The sequence below is a fragment of the Rosa chinensis genome, chromosome 7 (genome assembly GCF_002994745.2).
Source record: "Rosa chinensis cultivar Old Blush chromosome 7, RchiOBHm-V2, whole genome shotgun sequence".
NCBI classification, from domain to species: Eukaryota; Viridiplantae; Streptophyta; class Magnoliopsida; order Rosales; family Rosaceae; genus Rosa; species Rosa chinensis.
The window spans coordinates 36186710-36209547 of record NC_037094.1 but is presented as its reverse complement, the minus strand read 5'-3'; the positions used below and the strand labels follow the sequence as shown (position 1 = coordinate 36209547).

The window sequence follows — 22838 nt, the reverse complement described above, 5'->3', positions numbered from 1 at the left end:
CAATTTTGACACATGTCCCTTATCTATCTTCGTCTTTTCTCTCACAACCACACACACCAATTAATCCCATTCCTCTTTTTTCTCCCACCAGATGGACCCCCCCACAACACACACACACACATATTACCCCCATTGGCCCATTCCTCTTCCTCCCTTGAACACAGCCGCACCACTAAAAACAGAGGCGGCCCATTGGGCTACTTTCTTTCCTCCCATTCTCCACTATTTTTTCTCTTCTCTTTATATTTTCTTTTAGAGATTTAAATGATAACTCACAAAAGACTTCAAGGATTTATCATTGGCTTCAACCTCTACTAGATTCAAGATTTAGGTATTTGTGGGAGTTGTAATTTAAAGGTAGTCATACTAGCTTCCTAGCTAATTGTGACTATCTTTGTTTTCTCCTACACTTCTCTACTCTTTTATCTTCGAATTTTGTAATTTTGATGTCTATGATTATGGGTTGTGAGTAATTTTTTTGTTGGGGGTTAAGGTTGTGTGCGCTAGCCCAAATTTGATGTAATAGATGCTTAATTTAATTTTAATTTATAAATGGAATTTCTTGATTATTGGATTCTTGTGTTTTGTGATAATCGATTAGAAGGCATGTTTAGGAATTGTTGACTCTTGGGTATGTTTTTTAATAAGTTTAGATTAAAATTTAGGGGATGACATCCTTAGATTTTAGAGCTAGAACCCCGATTTAATATTTGTAGGAAGTACAAGCATGGTTCACTACATGATTAGCTTGATCGCAATTATGGTGAGCTTGGTTGCCTAATTCCTTGATGTGAATTAGTTTCCCTTGAACCGGCTCTAATTCATGTCAAGTGAGTTCCTACGGCCCTTGAACCGGAGTAGGAATACCATGAAAGGGAATTTCGACTCCTGAGCCTTGAAAAGCCTTGGATACAGCTTCTACCATCTTTAATATTGTGTGTATGTAAATCAAATTAGCATCTAGAGCATTGAATTAGGGTTATGATTCATCCCTAGCTACCAATCCCCTATTTATATTCATTTTTTACTTGTCTTTCCTTTATTTAATTTAGTTGTTAATTAAAGTCTCAATTTAAATTCTTGCACTTTAGTTATTAGAAATGCAAATTACTATTTTCGGTGACAATTTCTATCTCATTGTAAATAGTCATCACTAGGTATTAGTTTTGATTAGGCTTCGGTGCAAACCAAAGCCAAGCAGTGCTAAGGCTTGGTGCCTTAGAGTAGCATTTTTATTTATTTTCTTTTTCTTTTTCTTTTGTTTGCTAAGTGTCTTTATTTCCAATTACCCAAGGATTGTGGGTTAGCCACTAATCCCCATGGTACGATAACTTTGGGCATAATACTTCCCTATCTTGACAATGATACGTACGCTTGCGTAAATGTGTATCTAAGTCAAGTATTCATTGATGATTTGATACTAGGGTTTGGTTTGGTATGATCCCTTATAGTGCTTCCTCTGCCTACAACCTTGATCGACTTCAAAACGGTTGTAGCAGAAGCTATCTCCTCCTTGTGATTCTTTTTTCAAGCAATAAAAAAAAAATATATCTCTTTTTGGCGATCCCATGTGTTTCTCTTTAGATATGCTTCATGATTAAAGCCACAAATAAATGACCGTGGACTAAGAAAATGGTAGGGTGGCAATAGCTGTGTTGTATTTTTAATAGAGGTTCTGTATTGACATTCGACAAGTCTTACCCTTTTTTTAATTGAGGTTCAGTATTGGTATTCCACAAGTCTTTGCCAAAATGAAATGAACACATGAGAATGATCTTGGCAAGATCTCAAGAGTTGACTTTTTGTATGTTTTGATTTTGTGAAAACTTTCTTCATGAAAGTCGTAGAGCGCGTCGATACGAGTTCGTGGATATGCGGAATGCGAGAATCGGAGTTAGTACAAAGAAGTTATGGCTATCAGAAAAAGTTTCCATTTTGGGATATATAGGAAAAATACGGAAAAAAAATCAGAAAATATTAAGTTTTCAAAATGGGAAACTTTTCTCTCTCTTCGGTCCCAAGCCTAGTTTGGCCCAGCCGACTTCACTGGCTTCGTTCTCCCTCCTCCGGCCACCAATCGACGAATCGTTTCTTCCATTCTCTTTGCCTCAGTCCCATCTCCAAGTCTGGGAAGTTTCACGCCATGGATTAGCTCGTGCACAGCGCTACAAGGCTGGAAAGATAGGCAGTGGCGCCGCAAATCGCCCAGATCGGAGCTCACAATTGGGTAATAGGGAATACATTTATCCGTAGTTTTACAAAGGTCTTACAAAGGTTAAGACTTGTGGAATGCCAATATCGAACCTCTATTAAAAATACGATGCAGCTATTACCACCATACCATTTTCTTAGTCCACGGTCATTTATTTGAGGCTTTAATCATGAAGCATATCTAGAGAGAAACACATGGGATCGCCAAAAAGAGATATATTTTTTTTTATTGCTTGTAAAAAGAATCACAAGGAGGAGATAGCTTATGCTACAACCGATTTGAAGTCAATCAAGGTTGTAGGCAGAGGAAGCCCTATAAGGGATCATACCAAACCAAATCCTAGTATCAAATCATCAATGAATACTTGACTTAGATGCACATTTACGCAAGCGTACGTATCATTGTCAAGATAGGGAAGTATTATGCCCAAAGTTATCGTACCATGGGGATTAGTGGCTAACCCACAATCCTTGGGTAATCTGAAATAAAGACACTTAGCAAACAACAGAAAAAGAAAAAGAAAATAAATAAAAATGCTACTCTAAGGCACCGAGTCTTAGCAATGCTCGGCTTTGGTTTGCACTGAAGCCTAATTAAAACTAAGACCTAGTGATGACTATTTACAATGAGATAGAAATTGTCACCGCAAAATAGTAATTTGAATTTCTAATAACTAAAGTGCAAGAATTTAAATTGAGACTTTAATTAACAACTAAATTAAATAAAGGAAAGACAAGTAAAAAATGAATATAAATAGGGAATTGGTAGCTAGGGATGAATCATAACCCTAATTCAATGCTCTAGATGCTAATTTGATTTACGTACACACAATTTATTAAAGATGGTAGAAGCCGTACCCAAGGCTTTCCAATAAACGGGCCGTGCTCGTGCCTACCCACTATAAAACACGATATAGCTCACTGTTTTAATGAATAGTGATCAATTGGAAAGAAAACACGCTGCAAGTCATCAAATGAGTAATCAAATCCATTCCATATTCCTAAAATGTTAAAATGGAGCATTTTCCAATCATTCAACAGTAAAACAAGAAAAGCATTCCAGTACATATATGCCCGATCTACTTAAACATCAAAGGCCGATACACATATTGTTCCAAAGCATTCTGCCTTCTAATGTTGTCTGCAAAATAGATAGGAAGAGTTGTTTTTAGTGACAAATCAATTTATCCTTGAGTAAACAAAAACCAACCATTACCAATAAGATTGCATCGCATCACTATCGAAATACAATGTCATGTCACTTTTACTTCAGAACATACGAAAAAGAGTTCCAAACAAAAACTCACTTGCAGAATCTCTTTGATATATCTGCTGTTAGATAAGCTCAAACTTTAACTTGACATCCTGTGATATAACAACATGGTGGAACACTTTTCATATCCCTATCCTTCTGAATTAGTTATGTCTTGTAATTAAAATCACAAATGACTTGACAAAAAGTTGATTTGGAAAATCTTTGCCTCCAAAACTATGCGACTTATCCAATATGTAGGACACTAAGAAGCATAGAGCATAAAAGGGTCATTGAGATAGCACTTACTGCATAGTGTACTCCAAAGCAAAGCAACTCAAGTTAATTTTGATGAGATAAATAAGTTTTCATCTTACATGCTTTGAATTTATTAAAAACTAAGCACTTGTGTCCAGAGGATAAGATCAAATTTTTTTTTTCCAGATGCAAATGACTACCAAAACAAACAAACGTAACAATAAATAAACTCCTAGTTCCTAAAGTGTAAAAGGGTATAGCAAAACAAAAACATGCCTTTTAGAGTTATCTAAAACATTTCAGTTCATTCAGCATACAAACATGGTGCTCTTCTAAAAGAATGAGGTTAACAACCAAACCTGCAGAAAGTATGAAACCTGGCAAAACTGATTAGAGTACCTAAAGACATGAAAAGAGATGTGGATTAAATTTACAGAGACTAGAATGACTTGCAAAATGCTTGGATTTCATAACAAAGCCAAATATAAACATGATATATGCTGGGTTTTCATTATACAATAACATAAAAGAAATTACTGAAGATGCAAATCACTTAGGACTTCGACACAAGACCAAAGTAGGGAAAACCCACTCTTAAATCCTTTTCAATATAATGAACTATTATGTTTCAAAGCAGGGAAAAATCTCACAAAAATCCATAATTTTTTGAGTGTTACGTTGGTACTAGGAAAGCTTAACCAAACATAACACTAAACTAGCCATATGACCAACTTTTTGGCAATGCAAGTGATCATACAGTTAGAAGGATCCAGGAGCCATCCTTCAAAGTAAATGTGTACTATTAAAATGCTTTACAAAGTGGATAGGACATAATTTCAGTCATTAAGAATCACCTGAACACCATCAAGCACCAAAACTCGATGTGGGAATGGGAACCAAGCCCCACAATTTGCCTCCTTTTCATCAGCACATCTACATCTATCTTGACAAATATGGCAGGACAATGAAGAACAAAACTAAACTTAGGACTTTGACAGTTTCACTTCTACTCAGAACCAGAAAATACAAACATATAAAAACATATTCAGAGAGCAATAAAAATTAAAACTTTCATACACAACAATGAATCGATAGTATTTCCATCAACACCAATTATTACTTTTACAATATCATGCTTTTGAATTATCACAGTGCATACATACATTAATACATTTATACATGTATAAATAACTAACATGCACGTGCACAAAACTATGGAAGATAAGGAAGATGAAGGGGGATCCAACATAGAAAAGTATAGAAAGGAAAGCTTATTCCATTTGTGCTTTTCTATTCTGGTATTAACGAGATATATCTAGTTGTACCAAGTACAGTGAAATCCCAAATCACTTTTGTAAATTGCACATGGAAACTAGACCGGGAGATCATCACCAAGAGAGTACTAAAAATGATGGCCCTGGTCATTTTGGAAACAACAAGGCTGGATATCATTAGGACATGCATCTTTTTCAAACTTTATCCTAAGCTCCCCAACAATCGTTTCATGTTTTTACAAACTAAAATAATGAAGTTTTAAGTTAATGAAAACCTACTTTTAATGCATACAAAGATAGTAACTCACAAAGTAGAACAACTTCGATAGAGCGAAATATCAATGTTCTGCAGTTCCCATATGACATTGGTTATAACATTAATAGAAGTTCAGTAACTATCAAGTGTCAAAACTACCTTGGATAGTACTCGGTTGCCAACTTCTCCAATTTCAATTTCAAATATATGCATTTTCTGCACCAGCTTGCCATCCTACACATACATAAAACCCATTTCAATAACACAAGTTTCATGTCAAATACGGGTTCTTTACAAATTTCCATAAAATCAAACTACCAGAATCACTTAACCATTCTAATTCCACACAGAATTGCAATGAAGAACATCATTTCTAATCACAAATGAAAAACCCAAAACTAAATTGAAAAACCCATTAAGACCCAAAAACACACCAAACGATGACGAACGACTGCTAGAGCTAATAAACAACATGAATTCCTAATAACTCATTGGGGATAACCAGTATTAACTCTCATAAGCTACTCATCCTTTTAACCCAAAGCTACTATCATGGGTACACATCCTTCTCTCTAGGCAAAGGTAGTTTCAACAGCATTAGCCTAATAACATGCATAAGATATAGACTTCAAAGACCCTCTTAATGTGTAAAGCCCACAAAACCCAAGACCCCCATTCATTAAATCTACATAGCTACGCCACTATATCATACACTTGCAATTTGAAATAAAAGAAACACATTTCCAACCAGCTCAGACTACAACATCATAGTCAATTTAACAAGTATTTCACAATATACCCAAGTACCAAAGCATTTTTGATAACAATAACGTTTTCCAGATTTTGCATCAGACTTTTATCTAAACAGCTAGAAACAAAACAAATTTCAGCACCCTTTGTAGATGGGAAGTTGGGATAGATTGAAAAGAAGTATAAAAACATCAGCTTAGGACAATAACCAAGTGAATGAAACAAGAAACATGATCAACAAGGTTACCATAATCTTCTCCAATGCTTCACTTCTTTTCAGATGCTCACTCTAATAAAATGGTACAAGAATTTCATGACTAATGTATAAGTGTAAAAATTACAAATGTATCACCATGATAACAGAACAAATTGAAAAGAAGGAATTACCAGTTCCATAGAGACCATACCTAGAAGTGGATGAAAGTGGCCCGACATAAATCAACATGGTAACAAGCTTCCCTATGTTCTTACTCTCATTGTTTCTGATTTCACTTTTCACTTTCCAATTTGCTACCCAAAAGAAAATAAGAAGAATAAAAAAGAAGAAAATATCATAATTTTTTGCCCAGAGATTAATGGAGAGATAACCCAAATGGCCATCTCCAAGGAAGAAATTAAAACATCGATTCGGAGAGCGACTTACCCATTTTGGGAGAGCAACTTACCCATTTGTCTCCTTATGTATTGAAATGAATTCTCAATTTGCTATAGTGAATAGGGCAAGTTTTGGGATTAGGGTTTCTGGGCATATGTTAAGGATGAGTCAGAGAAGTAAAAAAGGCGATGTGGGTTTTCGATTTGGCTGTTCGTTGTGTCGTGGGCCTAGGTTTGAGATAGAGAGAGAGAGATGTAGACACTGAGGAAGGGAGAGGGCCAGATCGACATCTAGGGCTAACTGAGATGCCACTGATAAATGAAGAGATCTGAGATTGGAACCGAGAGAAGAAAGAGGAGAGAGGAGAGAAGGGGTCGGGAAGAAAAGAACTGAAAGAGTTTTCTCTTTGTTATTTGATAAAAAAATGCGCAAGGACTTTTAACTATTCTCCTGCCTAGTGCAAATCACAAACTCATTTCTCCCGCCTAGGATTACCATCGCACATTCACACAACAAAAATAGGCATTCTGTTGTAGGAGCTTACAATCATATACTAGCATTTCACCCAAAAATTAGCGTTTTAGGGCTAAATAGTGCCAATTTTGGGGTATACATCTAATTTTCTTTCAAACTTGCACAACACAAACAAAAAATGTGTTGTATGATATTTTGCAACTTACTCTCATATAACATATACAACTATACTGTTTGTACAAGGTGAGCCAATATTTCAACCCAAATTTGAGCAAGGTGGGAGGGAATATTTTTTTTTCATTCAGACAAACAGACAAATCCTTATAAGTGTTGTACATTAATCTTGCACCAACAGAATTCTGATTTATAATGCCCTTATACAACCGAATCTCACTAAATCTGTTGTATGAAGCATTTTCAATCAACACACAATAGTAAAAAATAAATCGTTGTCTAAGAAGTGTAGTCTTATGCAGTTTTTGCCATAGTGTGAAGAATTTGCTTTCTAATTATTATTATTATTAGAGTAATAGTTAACCACTTTATTGATAATAATAATAATAATAAGAAATATTACAACTTATAGATGTAGAAACTACATCGAAATATGAAATAACAATGATAATATTAGATGCACCAAAGCATCGAAGATAAAACCTAGTAAGAAAATTAAGGGATGCACTTAAGCATTTGATGATTGCACGGGACAAAATATGGGGCTTTGTAAAACAGTACCAAATAGTAAGGTCGACCATACTTCCATACAAAGATATATGTCAAATAGAGGGTAACTTTCTATCAAGGTAACTGGTGATAGTGTGACCAACCTTGCCTACTCCACGCAAAATAATACGTCAAATAGAGAGCAATTTTCTATATGAGTAGCCAAAAAACCCATTCCAAAATGCCAAAAAATATTGGGCCCATAAACAATATTCTGGATCCCAAATGCGAACCCTAACAGCATTAGGCTCATACACCAATTGCAAATTCCCAATAAGGAAGGCCCAACCAAAAACCCTACATGAGCAATCCAACAAAGAATAGGCCCAGGCCCACATGATTCTCCTTTGGGCACCCAAAATCTCTCTGGGCATCCCGACCATCCTTGACGTTGATCCCGTCTGCTGCTCCGCAGCCCTTAGCCGAAGAATGATCATCCTGGTCCCACCAAGACGACACCACCTGCCACCGCCAATGTCACCAACTAGAACGCAGAGCCCACCCAGACCCCAGGCACTACTTCGCTCACCGTTTGCTGCAAGATCACCACCTCGATCTGGGATACAGCAAAGACAAGCAACAGCCGCTACTCTAGCTCACCGGGGAACTGGGTTAAAACATAGCTCACTCATCCACCCCGCCACCAAACCAAAACAGCACACTGCCGATTTCAGAGGCGCCTGGATTGGCCTAAAATGTCGGACTCTCGATGCCAACCCCATCCTGGAAAGCAGTGTAGCCTCTGCATGTCCCCATTGAACAGAGGGAGGGTCAGAATTGATCGGATAAGAAGTTACCATAGGTCAAGATGCAAACCCCGACTTGATACATGGCACAACAGACGTCGGGCGCGAAATAGCCGACACCGAAGATGATACCAGAATAGTTCTCTATCGAGGGTGGAGAAAGATATGGAGATGCTGAGGACGGTGCTCTCCCAACCCTAGCAGAGCAATCCCTCTAGGTATTTTCATATCTCTTTTTCAATCTTATCTAAACTTGTTAGTTTGTTTTCTAATCTAATTGAACTAAATATTATACAAGTGACACATCAAAAATGCAAAATCAAGTAGTTATAGGTGAATGGAGAATGTAGAGACTTAGTTGACCACCATTAACACGTTAGCAAGGATAGCAAACAGAAATTACGAATCAAGCATGTACTTTGAAAGAAATCAATCAAGAACAGAGATAGACGCTTACAAAGTCCTTATTAAGCATGCAATTAAATTAACTAGATGAACGCACCATAGTTAACCCTATTAAGCATGCAATTATTAGTGGTAGCTAATCACTAACAAGAGCACAATCAATGCATTAAGCACATATAGAAGTGTGATTGATTTAAGTAAAGATAACAAGTTAGAACACTAATCTTATCATGCAAAGCTCATTGTTGATATACTTAAGGAACTTTAGGTTTTCCACTTTAATTATTAAGACCCAGAACGCTATCAAATCTTAATATGAATTCAATTACATGCTCATTAATCTAAGTATGCATATAACCTAAGATTAATTAACACATAAACGATGGGATTGAAGCACGAAATCAACAAACAATCAAGCACAAGATGAAATCGCAATTCACTGTTTAACAAAACCTAAAATTCTAAACATGCTTCATGGTATTTGAAAACTAAAGATCAAAACACAAACTTTAACTTCACAAAGATTCGAAACATCCAATTAATAAAAACTAAAATCTGATTTGTATTACAAAGTTCATAAACCAAAAGCAATATAGAGGAGGACATGGTTACACTTTAAAAGTCTTTCAAAATGCAAGAAGAAGCTTCAAAGGTGGTGGACGTTGAAGGTGGCTCATGGCAAGGATTGATGCTTGAATGGAGGTCGAGATTCTTCACGGTGTCTTGAACTTGGAATGAGGATGAAGGCTGAAACTTTGAGAGAGTAAAGTTGAGAGATTGTGATTTTGATTCTAGATTTTGTGGTGTCTATAACATCTTCACAATGCCTCTATATATAGGGGACGACATAGCATGGTATCTTGATTACCTTCTATTTCTTCTAAATCATCTTACCAATCAAAATATTTCAAGAAAGAAGAAAACAATCTTGAATCTTCAATGTGTATCTCCTTGTCGAAATCCTATAATGAATCTTCCCTCAATTTGGTCTTCATTCAACTCATATGTAATCAGGAAATTCACTACTAGAATTATGCTCATATACATCAGTTCCTAGCTGATGTTATTAAAAAAGAAAGACATCGGTTATTAACCGATGTCCCCTACAAAAACAGACATCGGATAAGTATCCAAAATCGATGTTAAATCATTATTATGATCACAAATCGGTGTGTTTAGATATTATTAAACTTTCATATTTTAGCATTTAATGCTTAATGAAGTATAGGTTCAAAGGATTGTGTATCCAGTTTCAGCTTTGGTTTCGGAGTTGCTAGCTATTAAAGGAGGATTGGAGATGGTGAAGGAAAGAGGTTTACGTGATGTGGAAGTGGCGACTGATTGCCTGGGAGCTGTGCAGCTTATTAACAAACAGGAAAAATGTTTTGCGGCGGAAGGTATTATTGTGGAAGAGATCCAGACTCTGTTAAGAGATCTCCAGATCTCTGTGGTTAAGCATACGTCGCAGGACAATAATAAGGCAGCCCATGCAATTGCAAGCTTTGTAGCCTGAGAGGAAGGGGGAATATTATGGTTAGAGGATGGGCCTTCTTGGCTCATGTCCATCACCAAGAGTGAGAGGCCTTTAACCGAGGTATTAGAGAGGGAAATGAGTAGTGTTTGTATCCCTAGTGTGTTGGGTGATACTGAGGCTACACCGGGTCATTCCCGAATTATAATTTTGATTCTAGTTAATAAAGTTTTATTAATTTTCAAAAAAAAAAAAAGTATAGGTTCAACATCACAAGTATGCATTTTAACATCGTTACTCATTCTAGAAACCATGTTTTATACTGTGTTACACATTGGTGTAGTTGAACTTTTGCCTATTGTTTATGAGTTTCAAGGCTATTTTCCAAATATCTCACTATTTAATATTCAATCTACATTCTTTAGTATTGCATGAACGATGTCTATTATTATATAAAACATCGTTTCCTTTTATGAAATGATGTCCATTCCTTTATAAAACATCAGTTTTTTAGGTTTGCACCGATGTCCATACTGATACGAGACATCGTTGTCCATATAATAACTCGATGTCCATTGGTTTTTTTCCATCGTTTCTAACTTAATAACTCGATATCCACTGAATAACGAGACATTGATTTTTGTTTCGAAAATGATGTATCATATCTTTTTAAAGACATTGTTTTTCTAGTTTAATACTGATTTGAAATAGGTGTCCATTGGTCCTTCAAGGCTGTTGTCAGCTAGATCCAGCCAATATAGTTTAGACAGATTACCAATGGAAGATGGGATGCTCCCACTAAATCTGTTAGAATTCAGAGACCTGTGGTTTCATAAATGAAAAGAGCACAATGAGCACCAAGTATTTGAAAATTTAAGATAGATGAGCAGATATAGCAAATCGTGTCATTTACAGCATCCAAGATAACCTCCATAAGAATATTCACCATTCTCCACGTAAAATAGTATTTCCTTACATGTTAGATAGCTTCTCCTTACATGTTAGATAGCTTCTTCAAACTGCCAATTTCTGCTGGGAGTCCTGTCAGGCCCTTGTTGTAAGATAGATCCCTAGATGAAGAGACTCATGAAAGAAGAATTAGAATACTTATTGGAAAATGGAAATTACTCAAGGTTTTGCTCTATCTAGTTATAAAATTTGGTAGAAAATTGTTTCTGATCAATTATTTATGATGATACAAGTAACATTGCAAGTTCATCAAGCCTTGAAAGTGTGCAGCAAATCTTATGGCATCTGGATTATGCCGACTAACAAATAGTATAGATTGACTGGTTGTTGAAATGCATCAAGTTCATGTGAAATAAAAATAGAAGAAGAGAAAAGGGTATTCAAAGACCTACAAAATTTGTAGTTCAGATAACTGTCCCAGAGAGTGCGCCAGTCAAATTCATACTCGATAATGTTCTGAAATATACAAGACGCTTCGGAATATCAAACACTGGAATATACAGGCATAAATAGTGCACTATTCTTGAATTATGATAAGTGCTAAAATCATACAAAGAGACCACACGCATGTTGTGACACCCAATGCCATCCCAACCATCTTCACAAGGATCCAGAGTCCCCAACTTGGAGGCGTGTTAGTCCGTAGTGTCATTAGAGACTTTAAACCAGTAACTGCATCAATCACATATTATCACAATCCAATATTGCAAAAGCTGAATTCTCAAAGAAGAATTTTCCAATCAATTGAAACAGGGAGAAATTGCAAAGTTAGAAAGGATTACAAATTTACGAGTTTATGAATGCAACTTAAAGGACACTATTGCACCAACTGCAGCTATAGCAATCCAGCAGCTCTTAAGAATTAATTGCCTGTTCTCAAGGCTGACTAAGTATTTCCTAATAAAGTACAAAGTAATCTTAAACTACTCAGAGACTAAAGAATCAAAACTTTATTTGTAACTAGATGAGTTAAGAAGTTCTGCTGTCAAATCTGACATCAGAATTAATACTTCCTTAAAATGGTTCCTCAATGAATTTGAAAAAAATTAATTATCATATACTACTTTCTCTGAAATCCGGATTACCACATACAGTTACTGGCACTGTTGGTTGAGTACTTCTATGCTATTCAGCTTTGGGAAAGATTTTGACAAATACTAGAGACATAATATCTGGAAAGCTAAAAAGCAGGTACAACAATCCTGCAAATTCAGATATTAACAAATAAATGGAGTAAGCAAAGCAAATAGTAACTATATTGAGCTTAACATCCGGAGTACTTGTCTGATGGTTTGCTAAAACGAGAAAAGGCGTGAATATAAGCAGCAGAAACACCTGAGTTCTATGATCCATCGTTCTATCCAAAACTTCAATACTTCAAAAAAAAGCTTCAGCTGGAACTCATACAAACGTTTAGTAATGATCTCATGTAACACAGTGGTTAACTCAGTGGTAGGTATCCCCTAGATGCTTACTGAATATCAATGCAGCACAGACGCATAGTGGTTGCACGTAATTTTGAAGAGAATGACAGCAAGCAAGTAGTTTATGCTATACACAAGGTCAATATCTATAATATACTTCAAAATAACACACCGGTCAATATAGTAGCTACAAAATATCAAGTCACATGGGGCAGAAGCAGAACCATTCAAACGCTTTTTTTAGTTTGGATATAGCCACACTAGGAGTTAAAAGCAAATATGAAACTCAATCATTTGACAGAGTTTGGTTGGGAAATTTCTGCATTAACAAGGTTCGTGAATTGTTGCTATCCTTTTTACTGGAGTATTTGAGCCACAATATTTTCAAAGAACGTCTCTAATGGTGAAGTGCTATTGAGATGAGATGACAGATCAAAGACCCCACTTCTTACTGCTTCAATGGTTTAAAATGAGGCCGAGGAGCCATTGATTCGACTAGGGATTCAAAGAACGTCTCCAATGGTGAAGTTCTAGTCAGATGAAATGCCAATTCTAAGACCCCCCACTTCTTACTGCTTCAATGTTTTAACATGGAGATGAGGAGACATTGATTTGACTAGGGATTTTGTTGTTAATGTAGAAAGTTCATGATGGGATTGGAGGAGACACGCACATGCATGCACAGCATACCATTCAGCAAATATACGTACCTAATTTGCTAGACAGGTTGAACACACCAGAAGAAGCATCAATGAAAATCTGAAACAGTAAAGAAAATTTAGATGTTCTTCTGTTTAAAATACGGTTTATTGGACATAGAAGGCTAGAAGCTGTAAGATCCAAGTACACAATGTGTACAAGAGACGCTGAAGAGTTTTGACATACAATCCAGACAATTACATCATTTTACATATACATTACAGCACTACAGTTTCAACCTGTTCCATTATCAGACAACCCTTTATTTATACATCTGAGTATTACTATGTTGCAACGTTCCGAATGCTTCAACGAAAACCTTGGTGGAAATTTTTCTGCATTTGGGGATAGGAAAGGTTGATTAGAACAAAAGAGATATTTTCAGGAGGATGGAAAATCTCTGAAGCACCAACCAACAAGAAAGTAACTACAGTAAATACAGTGTGTTCGTGTGCTGCCACAAATATTTCATCAATGCCAGATGTAAGCAGAAAACTTATAATTAGACAGGAGATATTACTTCATACCTCTTGAACTTGTCGGTAACTATTATGAAGGAGCATCCGGCTGCTTATCTGGCCTAGCATCTACGAATGCTGGTATTTCATTGTATGCCTCATGCAGCCTGGACAAAAGGGGGAACTGGGTCTGTACAAACAATTGAGGAAAGAAACTCATCTAAGATGCAGATGGCAAATGCACTTCTCATTTATAACATAAAGTCCAAAAGAACCAGAGAAATAGTTGATTGATACTATCAGTATGAGCAATAGAAGGAGCTGTAAAAAGAAAAGGAAAAAAAGAGCAGCTAGTGGATAAAACTATAGGAACATCCAAGAGCAGTATTAATTAAAGTCATACTGAAAGGGACCAAGACAATTTCAGTCGTTCCTTTCATTATTGTTGACTAAAAATGATGAAAAAGACCCACTTGGCTCCCACAAGCCCAGTCAAATAAGGTATGAGGTTCACCCCACTCAATGCATCAATTACACTATCTTTTCAGTAACTTTGAATCTTTGGTTCCACAAAATGTTATTAGCTGAAGTCTGATAGGAGGAAAATTATGGTTATACAAGTACACAATTCAGTAATAAAGAAAAAGAAGTGGTAAAAAAATATCATTGTATAGTCCTGAAGCATACATTTATCATTGAATTAGCTACCGTACAATCAACTTCTTGAAGAATGCCTGTTTGGTCGGCGCTCTATAACTAGTTAAATACTTCTTTTTTTTGTGTGTGGACTGTCATTCTATGTTAACTTTTAGGACCAAATCTCTACAAATACCTTTTCTTATGCTAAACCTACCACAGTATTATACCAAACTGACAGGCCAGAATAGATTCCAACTCAATGTATAAAAGATGCAGTTGCCTATAGATCATAAGGAAATATAGAATTACAGCGAGAAGAAGTGCAAATGCACGAAGAGGTTGTTTGACGTCTCAATTTTTCGAGTGCTATAGAAAGCAAATGCAGAATATAGAAATTCCATAAGGTGATTGAAATATCACTTTAGTAAATATGGACCCATTCAATTCTCACTCAAAAGAACAAGAAAAGAAACATGCTATGCCACAGAGATAAGTATTATTTTACACTATCAGTTGAATAAAATACATTTATGTACATTTCCTATGGTTATAACTTTAACTGGCGCAAGAAATGAGCAGTACCATGTCTAGATTGAACCTTGTAAAAGCTGCATGAATCTGGGGTGCCAAAAACAAATCTGCCTGCAAATATTTATCAAAATGTCACATATATTTGATGTTTCTCCAAACAAAGTAATTTCACACCAATTACAAAGTGACCATTCCATAGTGCAGCATGCAACTCAAGTACTGTAATCCAGAACCTCATAACCACATCGGTTGTTAAAGATAGATAAAGTTCTAGATGGTCTACTGGTACTGCAGTCTTCTGTTTCTTGAGAGAAAAAAAAATTGCATGAAATGGACATTTCAATTCTGTGATTATATTGCTAGGCAAGGGTCCTTGGTAATATTAATTGTTAAATTTAGTTTGCATGCTTCTAAAAGTAGTGAAACCACAAGTCTAATTACTTTGAGAACATTGGATTTGCATGAATTTCTTCTTCGGTTAGGAAGATATGATGTGAACTAGATGTTATGATTTATGCAAATGTAGGAGGCCTAATGTTTATCTCCAGCCTAAATATATGCAAATAACTGGGCAACAGCTGTGTGAAATATATGCAAATGTTGTGTACTTTTTGGGTGAATTCAAAACCTCGGAAAAGCAAAAGACCAAAGCCCATGAATGAAAACTAGGCTTAGAGAACCAGTAACCTAGTTACTTACACCTGCCACATAAAAGATTTTCTGGTTTGGGGTTAAATGTGGTCAAAACAGTTCTTTTATTTTGCACTGACAAAGTTGATCACTCTTTTTTTCATAAGGAGAAGAAGAAAAAAGAAGACAAAATTGATCAAACATACAAAAGAAACTTCATCTCCAGTTGCATATCTTCCTGCATAGTTTCTCAGTAGATCTTCAAGTGCTGAAAGAAATACAAATAGTAGAAATTAGACCTAAATTATTCATGAGAATAGGAATGAACATATAGTAAGACCCCAACACTTGTGCTTGAGAAGCAAGACTGAGGAGATAATATTACCATAATTCCTTTTTCATTCATGGGCTAGAAAATAAAATATTAAATATTAAATTCAAAAGTTATGGCTTACTGAACATTTCCTCTTTTCTTTTTCTTTTCTTATCTCTTTGGGAGGGGAATGTGGGACCATATGGATCAATAGTTTTTCCAAAGATTACCTGCAAAACCTTTCTCAATATGAACTTTAGCCCATTCAATTTTCGCATCTGGACTAACCCTTTCTTCTATATAATTCTGTACATTGGAAAAGCAACAAGCGAGATTAATGTTATTGATTAGATGATAATGCAACAAGAAGTGAACTCTTATAACAATGAAAGTGTTATAAAGTATAAACAAGCAAAAGCATCCAGCTAGTTACCAGTACTGCCAGATTCTGAAGGGGCTGTATGCTTGAGCAAACAATATTTGCAGCCTGCACAACAAGAGAAGGACGTGAAAATAGCATTAATTAAGAAAATACCTTCAAAAAGTTACAAACTATGTGTATACAAATAAGGATTTGGAGCAAAGCATAATGAATCATCCAAAGCATTAGCAAACTCATATGAGACTCATAGTACATAAAAGTAGAGCAGTCTAAACAGATTTGGCATCAATCAGCTGCATTTATTATGTATATTGCATTAAGCACCAATACACAATATAAACTACCACCAATGTCATTTACACCCTGTTTAATATTATACTATGTTAGTTAAGGATTTAAGATGATGCAGTTCTTGGTAAGCTATGCATACAAGTGTTGCCAAGTCAATAGCACAAAGACAGAAACCATAATTTTATTTTGAATTCATCGTATGATAACAGGGTTGTTACAGCCACGAGACATGAAAATCTGGTCACTTTGTAAGAAGCAGTTCAATTGACTTATCCACGCAAACAAGCAAAAGAATTTTAAGAAAAAGAAACATTTTAGTTTACCAGGAGATTCAAGCCAGAAAGATTCAGAAAATAGAGCCCATAAAACATGGGTTATCAAATAAGCCAAGAAGCAGCATTAGAACTAAAAAGATCCTGCGGCATGCATAAATGCATGTAAAACTTTGACATCACCATGATCACGATCATAACTTAGACTTCTCATTATGAAATATGCAAATCCATCCACAATAGTTGACAAAATCTTAACAAAAGGGACCCAATATCCTTGACACGAGACTGACCTGGAAGTTAAGGGCCTTTCGCTGAAGGTCTTTAGGCAACAACGGATGTTGTGGATACTTTTCTTCCAAATACTGCGGAACATGAGAAGAAGCTAATGAAAACTGAATGCATATCCCATGTAGATTAAGCTAATGGAGAAAAAAGAACATACAGACTGACCAATAAAATGGCAAATGAATCGGAAACAGCCATTTCCCCATCCACTAGCACCGGCACATAGCCGATTGGATTGAGCTTTCTAAACTCTGCCAGACAAAAAACCCACCAGTACAGAATCAATTCAATGTGGATACAACAATCTCAGATATAGACATAATTTCAAAGTGGTGAGTTAAAGGAATGGAACTAACCAGGACTATACTGTTCTTTCTTCAACAAGTTTACAGCTCTGTACTCGTATTTGAGCCCTATACATATATATAAACCATAAGTTCAAATTCAAATTCAAATTCAGATGCCAATAATGAATTGAATGTTCAAAAATTGGAGGAAAGGAAACACCTTTGAGGTTGAGGGCAATTCGGACACGGAAAGAGCAAGAGCTCCTGTAGTAGGAATACAGTTTCAGTTGTTGATCACCAGCAGTCGCCTAAAGACGCAAACTTTCAGTCTCAGTTTCAATTTGTACTCAAACCCAGAATTATTAATCCAAACTAGGAAGATAAGAATGACAAAGTTGAACTTGACTCACCATGAAGGATTATCCGATGACACACAGGTTGCAGCAAAATCGCAAATGTGGGGACTCAAGAGGTTGCTGCCGTATTTACAGTAAATTAGTATCCGCCAGCATCACTGACGTGGTCCGTTTTGGCAGCAACCTGAGAATTTTGGTTTTTTTGGTTTTTTGTTTCTTTGTTTTTTTTTTTAGTTTTTCTTTGTTTTGTTAAGAGCTGCCGTTCAAGAAGGCCAAAAGCAACTTCTCATTGAAGGTGACTCCAATTGACTGCATTAACAACACATCCCCCCCTCCCTAGAGAATCAAGTCAAACTTAATCATTTGTTGCAAGCTTTGCTGTTGTTTCCTTCAACCCATGTAAGTGTGGCACTGTGGCTAATGCCTTGGCTAACTTAGGACATGAGTTCGGTATGATCCCTCCTAGGGCTTTCTCTGCCTACAACCTTGATCGACTACAGATCGGTTGTAGCAAAAACTTCTCCCTGTGATTTCTTTTTTCAAGCAATAAAAAAAAATGTGCTCTTGACCATTTATCCAATTTGGGCCCAACAAATGCTCACTTACTCCACTAAAAGATTTGTGTGCCCACTTATCTCATTTAAATATATATTAAAAAAGTCTGCCCTCCAAATAATTAAAAAGTAATTTGAGACTTCGTCGGAATCCGAACATCTGTTAGCCAAATAGTCACCCTCAAGTATAAATAGAAAATTACATACAAGTGTCATTCTGAAACTTATATTAGTCATAAAGCCACTTAAATTTTTTTATACACATAAGGTCACTTTAGAGTCAAAACCATCAGCTATTATTTATGTTATACCTATTTTACCCTCAACTCTCTTTCTCTATTTTCTTCGATAGACCTGATTTTTTCAAAAACGGATCTCTCTCTCTCTCTCTCTCTCAACATTTTGCTGGAAAGCCCATGCGTCTCTGGCGACGCACCATCTTGTCTCCGCCGGCTTCCAATTGTTCAATTGCGCGTCTTCACCGGCACACCGTGGAATATGCTTTGGGAGACCAGGTTCAAAACCAAACCCTAGAAAAAGCCAGATTCCCAATTCCACCAGATCCATCCAACTATATTTCTCGATTTCTCTGATAGTTGAGGTTTGTGTAAACAGATCGGCGTCGATGGCGGTCTTGCAGGACACGTCGTACATGGAGGTCGGGACGATGGTGGGAGCGGTGGATCTGTGATTCAGCTCCTCCATGAATATCGAGATCTTCAAGCTCGAGTTACAGTCAGACGATCGTGATCTTCATGTAGTGGGCGAGTCGACGAGCTCTGAGAGATTCAACAGGTTATCGTGGTTCAAGCTCGCTGCTAGATCAGGCTCTCAAGACTTTAGCCTTGGGCTTGTCACCGGTGCACTTGTCAATGAGACTATTGATATTTTGAATCCACTTACTCTAATCCGGTAACTCTCGCCTTGAAATTCTGCGTTTCCCTTTGGTTTGGATAAGAATTGAATTGAATCTTGAAATTTATGCAGTTTTTTTTTTTGAATGTTGGGGTCATGTGGGAGAATTTTGCGAATTATGTAGTCTCTTTTATGTTTGACTCTGATCTCTTTGATGTGACGGTATAAATGAAACTGTTTTGGTGGGTGATTGAATAGATCTGAATTAGTTGATTTGATTTGGTTTTACAATCCAAGTTTGTCTCTTCTGTTTTTAGTGAAATGGTCTGTGAACTTTGGCTTCTGGAAATGTAAATGTAGAGAAATCTGAGTTGGGATTTTATGATTTAAATTATCAAGAGTTGATATGCTTTGTGTGGAGCATTATTGCTATTGTAGTCCTGGACCTGAAGGGACCAATATAAGACCATCTACTAGGTTACCAAGAGTTATACGGTTTCTGAGTAACCAAATTAATGTCAATATTGTATAATGATAGGCAATTGTCTACTTTCTCATTTGGAACATTTATTTTTTGGCTGCGAGAGAGGTGGCGTTACAAAACTAACAGATGGAAATGATTTGATAGGAAATTATATGATTGGTTATTGAGTTTAATTTGTATATTGAATTTGAGATACTGATACTCTCTGAAAATGCTACTTGAACAGTTTTAAAAGGCTACTATTACTGTCAAACAAACCTATTGCTATTGTTTGTTTTTTTGTTTTTTCAAGATAACTGATATATTGTAAAAGAAAAAAAAAATCTACTAATACTATTTGAAAATGCTACTAGCATATTTCTGAAAAGCTACTACCGATGCTGAACAAACCTACTATGCATTTTTGACAGTTACTCTATGTGTTTTCGTTCATGTCAAAACTAGAAGCTAATAATCTATCAAATTGAAAAGGCATAATTTTGAATGAAATTCAATTTTATTCTTGTTGTGATTTAGTATCTCTATCATTTCTTGTTTGAAATTTGTGTTACACTATCGACATGTATAATCAGCTAGTTTCGTGCAATCAGTATCTATGTCAGTAATTTTTTATTACTAGTCTAGTAGCTTTGTACATGTGTTATAGTAGTTTTTTGTACCCATATCAGTAGCTTTTTATTACTAGTCCAGTAGCTTTGTAAATGTTTTATGGTGCTTTCTGTACCGATGTCAGTCACTTTTTATTACTGCTTCAGTAGCTTTGTACGTGTGTGATAGTAGTTTTATGTACATATTTTAGTAGCTTTTTAGATTGGTTATTTTTTATTATCTAGTTGATAAAAAGTGTCATGTTTGCGGCATAGCAATACATTGTTATTTTTAGTTTTTATTTCAAATACTAATATTTTGTTGTATCTTTGTTCTTGCAGAATTCTTCCCTTTTGCACTTGTAGTAATAGACTTTGAAAATCATTTGAATTTGGATATTGAAGCCTCCATTGACCAAAAGATCATTCAGCTAACCAAGAAATGTGGAAATGAAGTCTCGTGCTGAAGGTGACAAAATTATGCCTATGGGATTAGGGCGTCACTATATATTGAAAAATGATAGTAGCATTACAACATTGACAATAGCTTTATACAACTATTGTAATAGATTTTCACAACTATGGGAGCAGCTTTTTACATTGTTATATCATTGTTGAACCCTGCATACGTTTTGTATTATTGAATATGATATCTTTTCTCGATTGTAATAGCACTTTTATTTTGGTTCTATCTTTTACATTTCCATAGCATGAGAGTACATTTCTGGTATTAGTGACAGTAACATTTGTTGCTAGTGAGAGTAGCTTTTAGTATTAGTGACTGTAGCTTTATTGTTATGGATAGTAGCTTTTAGTTTTGGAGAGCGTAATTTTTGTTGGCGACAGTAACTTTTGTTGCTGGTGGCAGTAGGTTTTGTGACCTCGCCGGAGGTTGTCGGAAATCTCACCAATGTAGCTTTTGTTTCTAGCGACAGTAACTTTTATTGCTAGTGATAGTAGCTTTTGTGACCTCGCCGGAGGTTGTCGGAAATCTCATCAGAGTAGTTTTTATTGCTAGCTAGTCACAGTAGCTTTTGGTGTTAGTGACAGTAGCTTTTGTGGTCGCCGAGTTTGCCGGAGTCCCACCGGAAGTTGGCCGGAGGTCGGCCGAAGACCCGCCGGAGTTGACCGAAGACCTCGCCGGAGAGGAGAGAGAGAATGGTTGTTGACTTTTTACTCTAGTGGCACTTATGTAAATATATTGGTTTTTATATTCAAAATATGACACCATTTTTAATCTAATGGCCTTATGAGGGAAAAAATTAGTTGGTGGCCTTATGGCTAAAAAAACATTCAAAAATGCACTTATATGTAATTAACCCAAGTATAAATGGTACAAGTAATGGTACAAAGATTTAAAGGAATGTTGTCGAACTTACGAGGATTGGATTCCTTTCGCTAGCTAGGGTGTGAACCTAAAGAGAGCTAGAATATTCAAATGTACAATCACGACCTAGAATCACAAGGAAATCTAGGATCATGGTGAGTATGTGCAAGATGGAGTAGTGATTTGATTTTGATTTTTTTGAAGATAGTTTTGAATTGAAAACAACTAGATGCTCAAATGTAAACTAAATTACTCTAAACTAAACTATTGATCAAATGGATAAAAATTAGGATTTAGATTGTCTACCACTAACCTCCTTTGCAAGTATTGATGCATTTCAATATGAGTGATGCTAAATTAATTAACCAATTTCTCTACTTGCATCCCTCTTGGGTATAACAAGGGACATGTTCCTTTTGTGATATCAAGCAACCTCTCTCGGGTGTAGTACTTAACTATTTAAGTCATGGATTTCAATCCGGTTAGGTATTTAGTGCATTACCCTGAGTGCATAAAGTTTGGAGATAAAGAAATCATGCAAACCAACCAAGTTTATCTCTAAGTGATTGTAATTCACAACCCCTACATGCACACCTAGTGTGCTTTCATGCTTTAACATTCAAAGGTTACCAATCTCTAAACATTATATCATGACATAGCGAACACACATACTCAAAGTGGTAAAGTCTAAGCATATGCATTCAACTCTTGAACTAACACGATGAACTCATATAAAGTTCTTATTACTTATGATCCCTTAATTAAATTAACTAGATGAACATATCATAGTTAACTCTATTAAACATGCAATTACTAGTTTTAGCTAATCACTATCAAAAACAATATCAACACATTAAGAACATAAGGAAGTTTAATCAATTTAAGTAAGGATAATAAGTTAGAACGCTAATCTTATCATGCAAAGCTCATTATTGATTTATTTAAGGAACTATAAGTTTTCTACTTGTGATTAAAAACCTAGAACTCTAGCATTCAAAATCTAAAATCAATTACATGCTTTTAATTCTACGTTTGCAACCAAAGAACATAAAACATATAAAAGGTGGGATTGAAGCA

At 35.8% G+C, this 22838-nt stretch overlaps 3 protein-coding genes and 1 long non-coding RNA gene across 8 annotated transcripts in view; 1 reads left to right on the top strand and 3 right to left on the bottom strand.

The window, feature by feature from the left end:
• LOC112177374 (leucine-rich repeat receptor protein kinase HPCA1) overlaps positions 1–12030 on the bottom strand; it is a 74998-nt gene extending 62968 nt beyond the window's left edge. Inside the window, exon 1 of the mRNA XM_024315668.2 lies at positions 11937–12030. Within this exon, the coding sequence (XP_024171436.1) occupies positions 11937–11953 (17 nt within the window). The 5' untranslated portion in view covers positions 11954–12030. The remainder of the gene's footprint in view (positions 1–11936) is intronic.
• The window catches only part of LOC112177379 (glutathione S-transferase zeta class), a 40859-nt gene extending 22665 nt beyond the window's left edge, over positions 1–18194 (bottom strand). Inside the window, exon 1 of the mRNA XM_024315675.2 lies at positions 18009–18194. Coding sequence (XP_024171443.1) covers positions 18009–18011 — 3 coding nt within the window. The 5' untranslated portion in view covers positions 18012–18194. The remainder of the gene's footprint in view (positions 1–18008) is intronic.
• LOC121050581 (thioredoxin-like 3-1, chloroplastic) lies at positions 3233–7020 on the bottom strand. Of its 5 annotated transcripts, XR_005803550.1 has the most exons (7): positions 6645–7020; positions 6409–6511; positions 5411–5485; positions 4576–4660; positions 4081–4120; positions 3519–3576; positions 3320–3352 (listed from the first exon to the last, which is right to left on the bottom strand). XR_005803550.1 is itself a non-coding variant. In XM_040511231.1 (6 exons), exons 1-5 carry the CDS (start codon positions 6646–6648, stop codon positions 4112–4114), a joined length of 276 nt encoding a protein of 91 aa, XP_040367165.1. In that variant the 5' UTR covers positions 6649–7020; the 3' UTR covers positions 3233–3352; positions 4081–4111. The 5 variants fall into 5 exon arrangements, 4 of the variants coding, with proteins under 4 accessions (XP_040367165.1, XP_040367162.1, XP_040367163.1 ...); XM_040511231.1 differs by lacking the exon at positions 3519–3576 and having other exon boundaries at positions 3233–3352; XM_040511230.1 differs by lacking the exon at positions 4081–4120 and having other exon boundaries at positions 3284–3352.
• A 685-nt stretch (positions 18195–18879) lies between the features above and the next one.
• On the top strand, positions 18880–21101 carry LOC121050472. Its single transcript, XR_005803090.1, has 3 exons — positions 18880–19023; positions 19124–19420; positions 20777–21101. It is a non-coding gene; the product is annotated as an uncharacterized LOC121050472 (long non-coding RNA).
• Positions 21102–22838: the final 1737 nt, after the last annotated feature.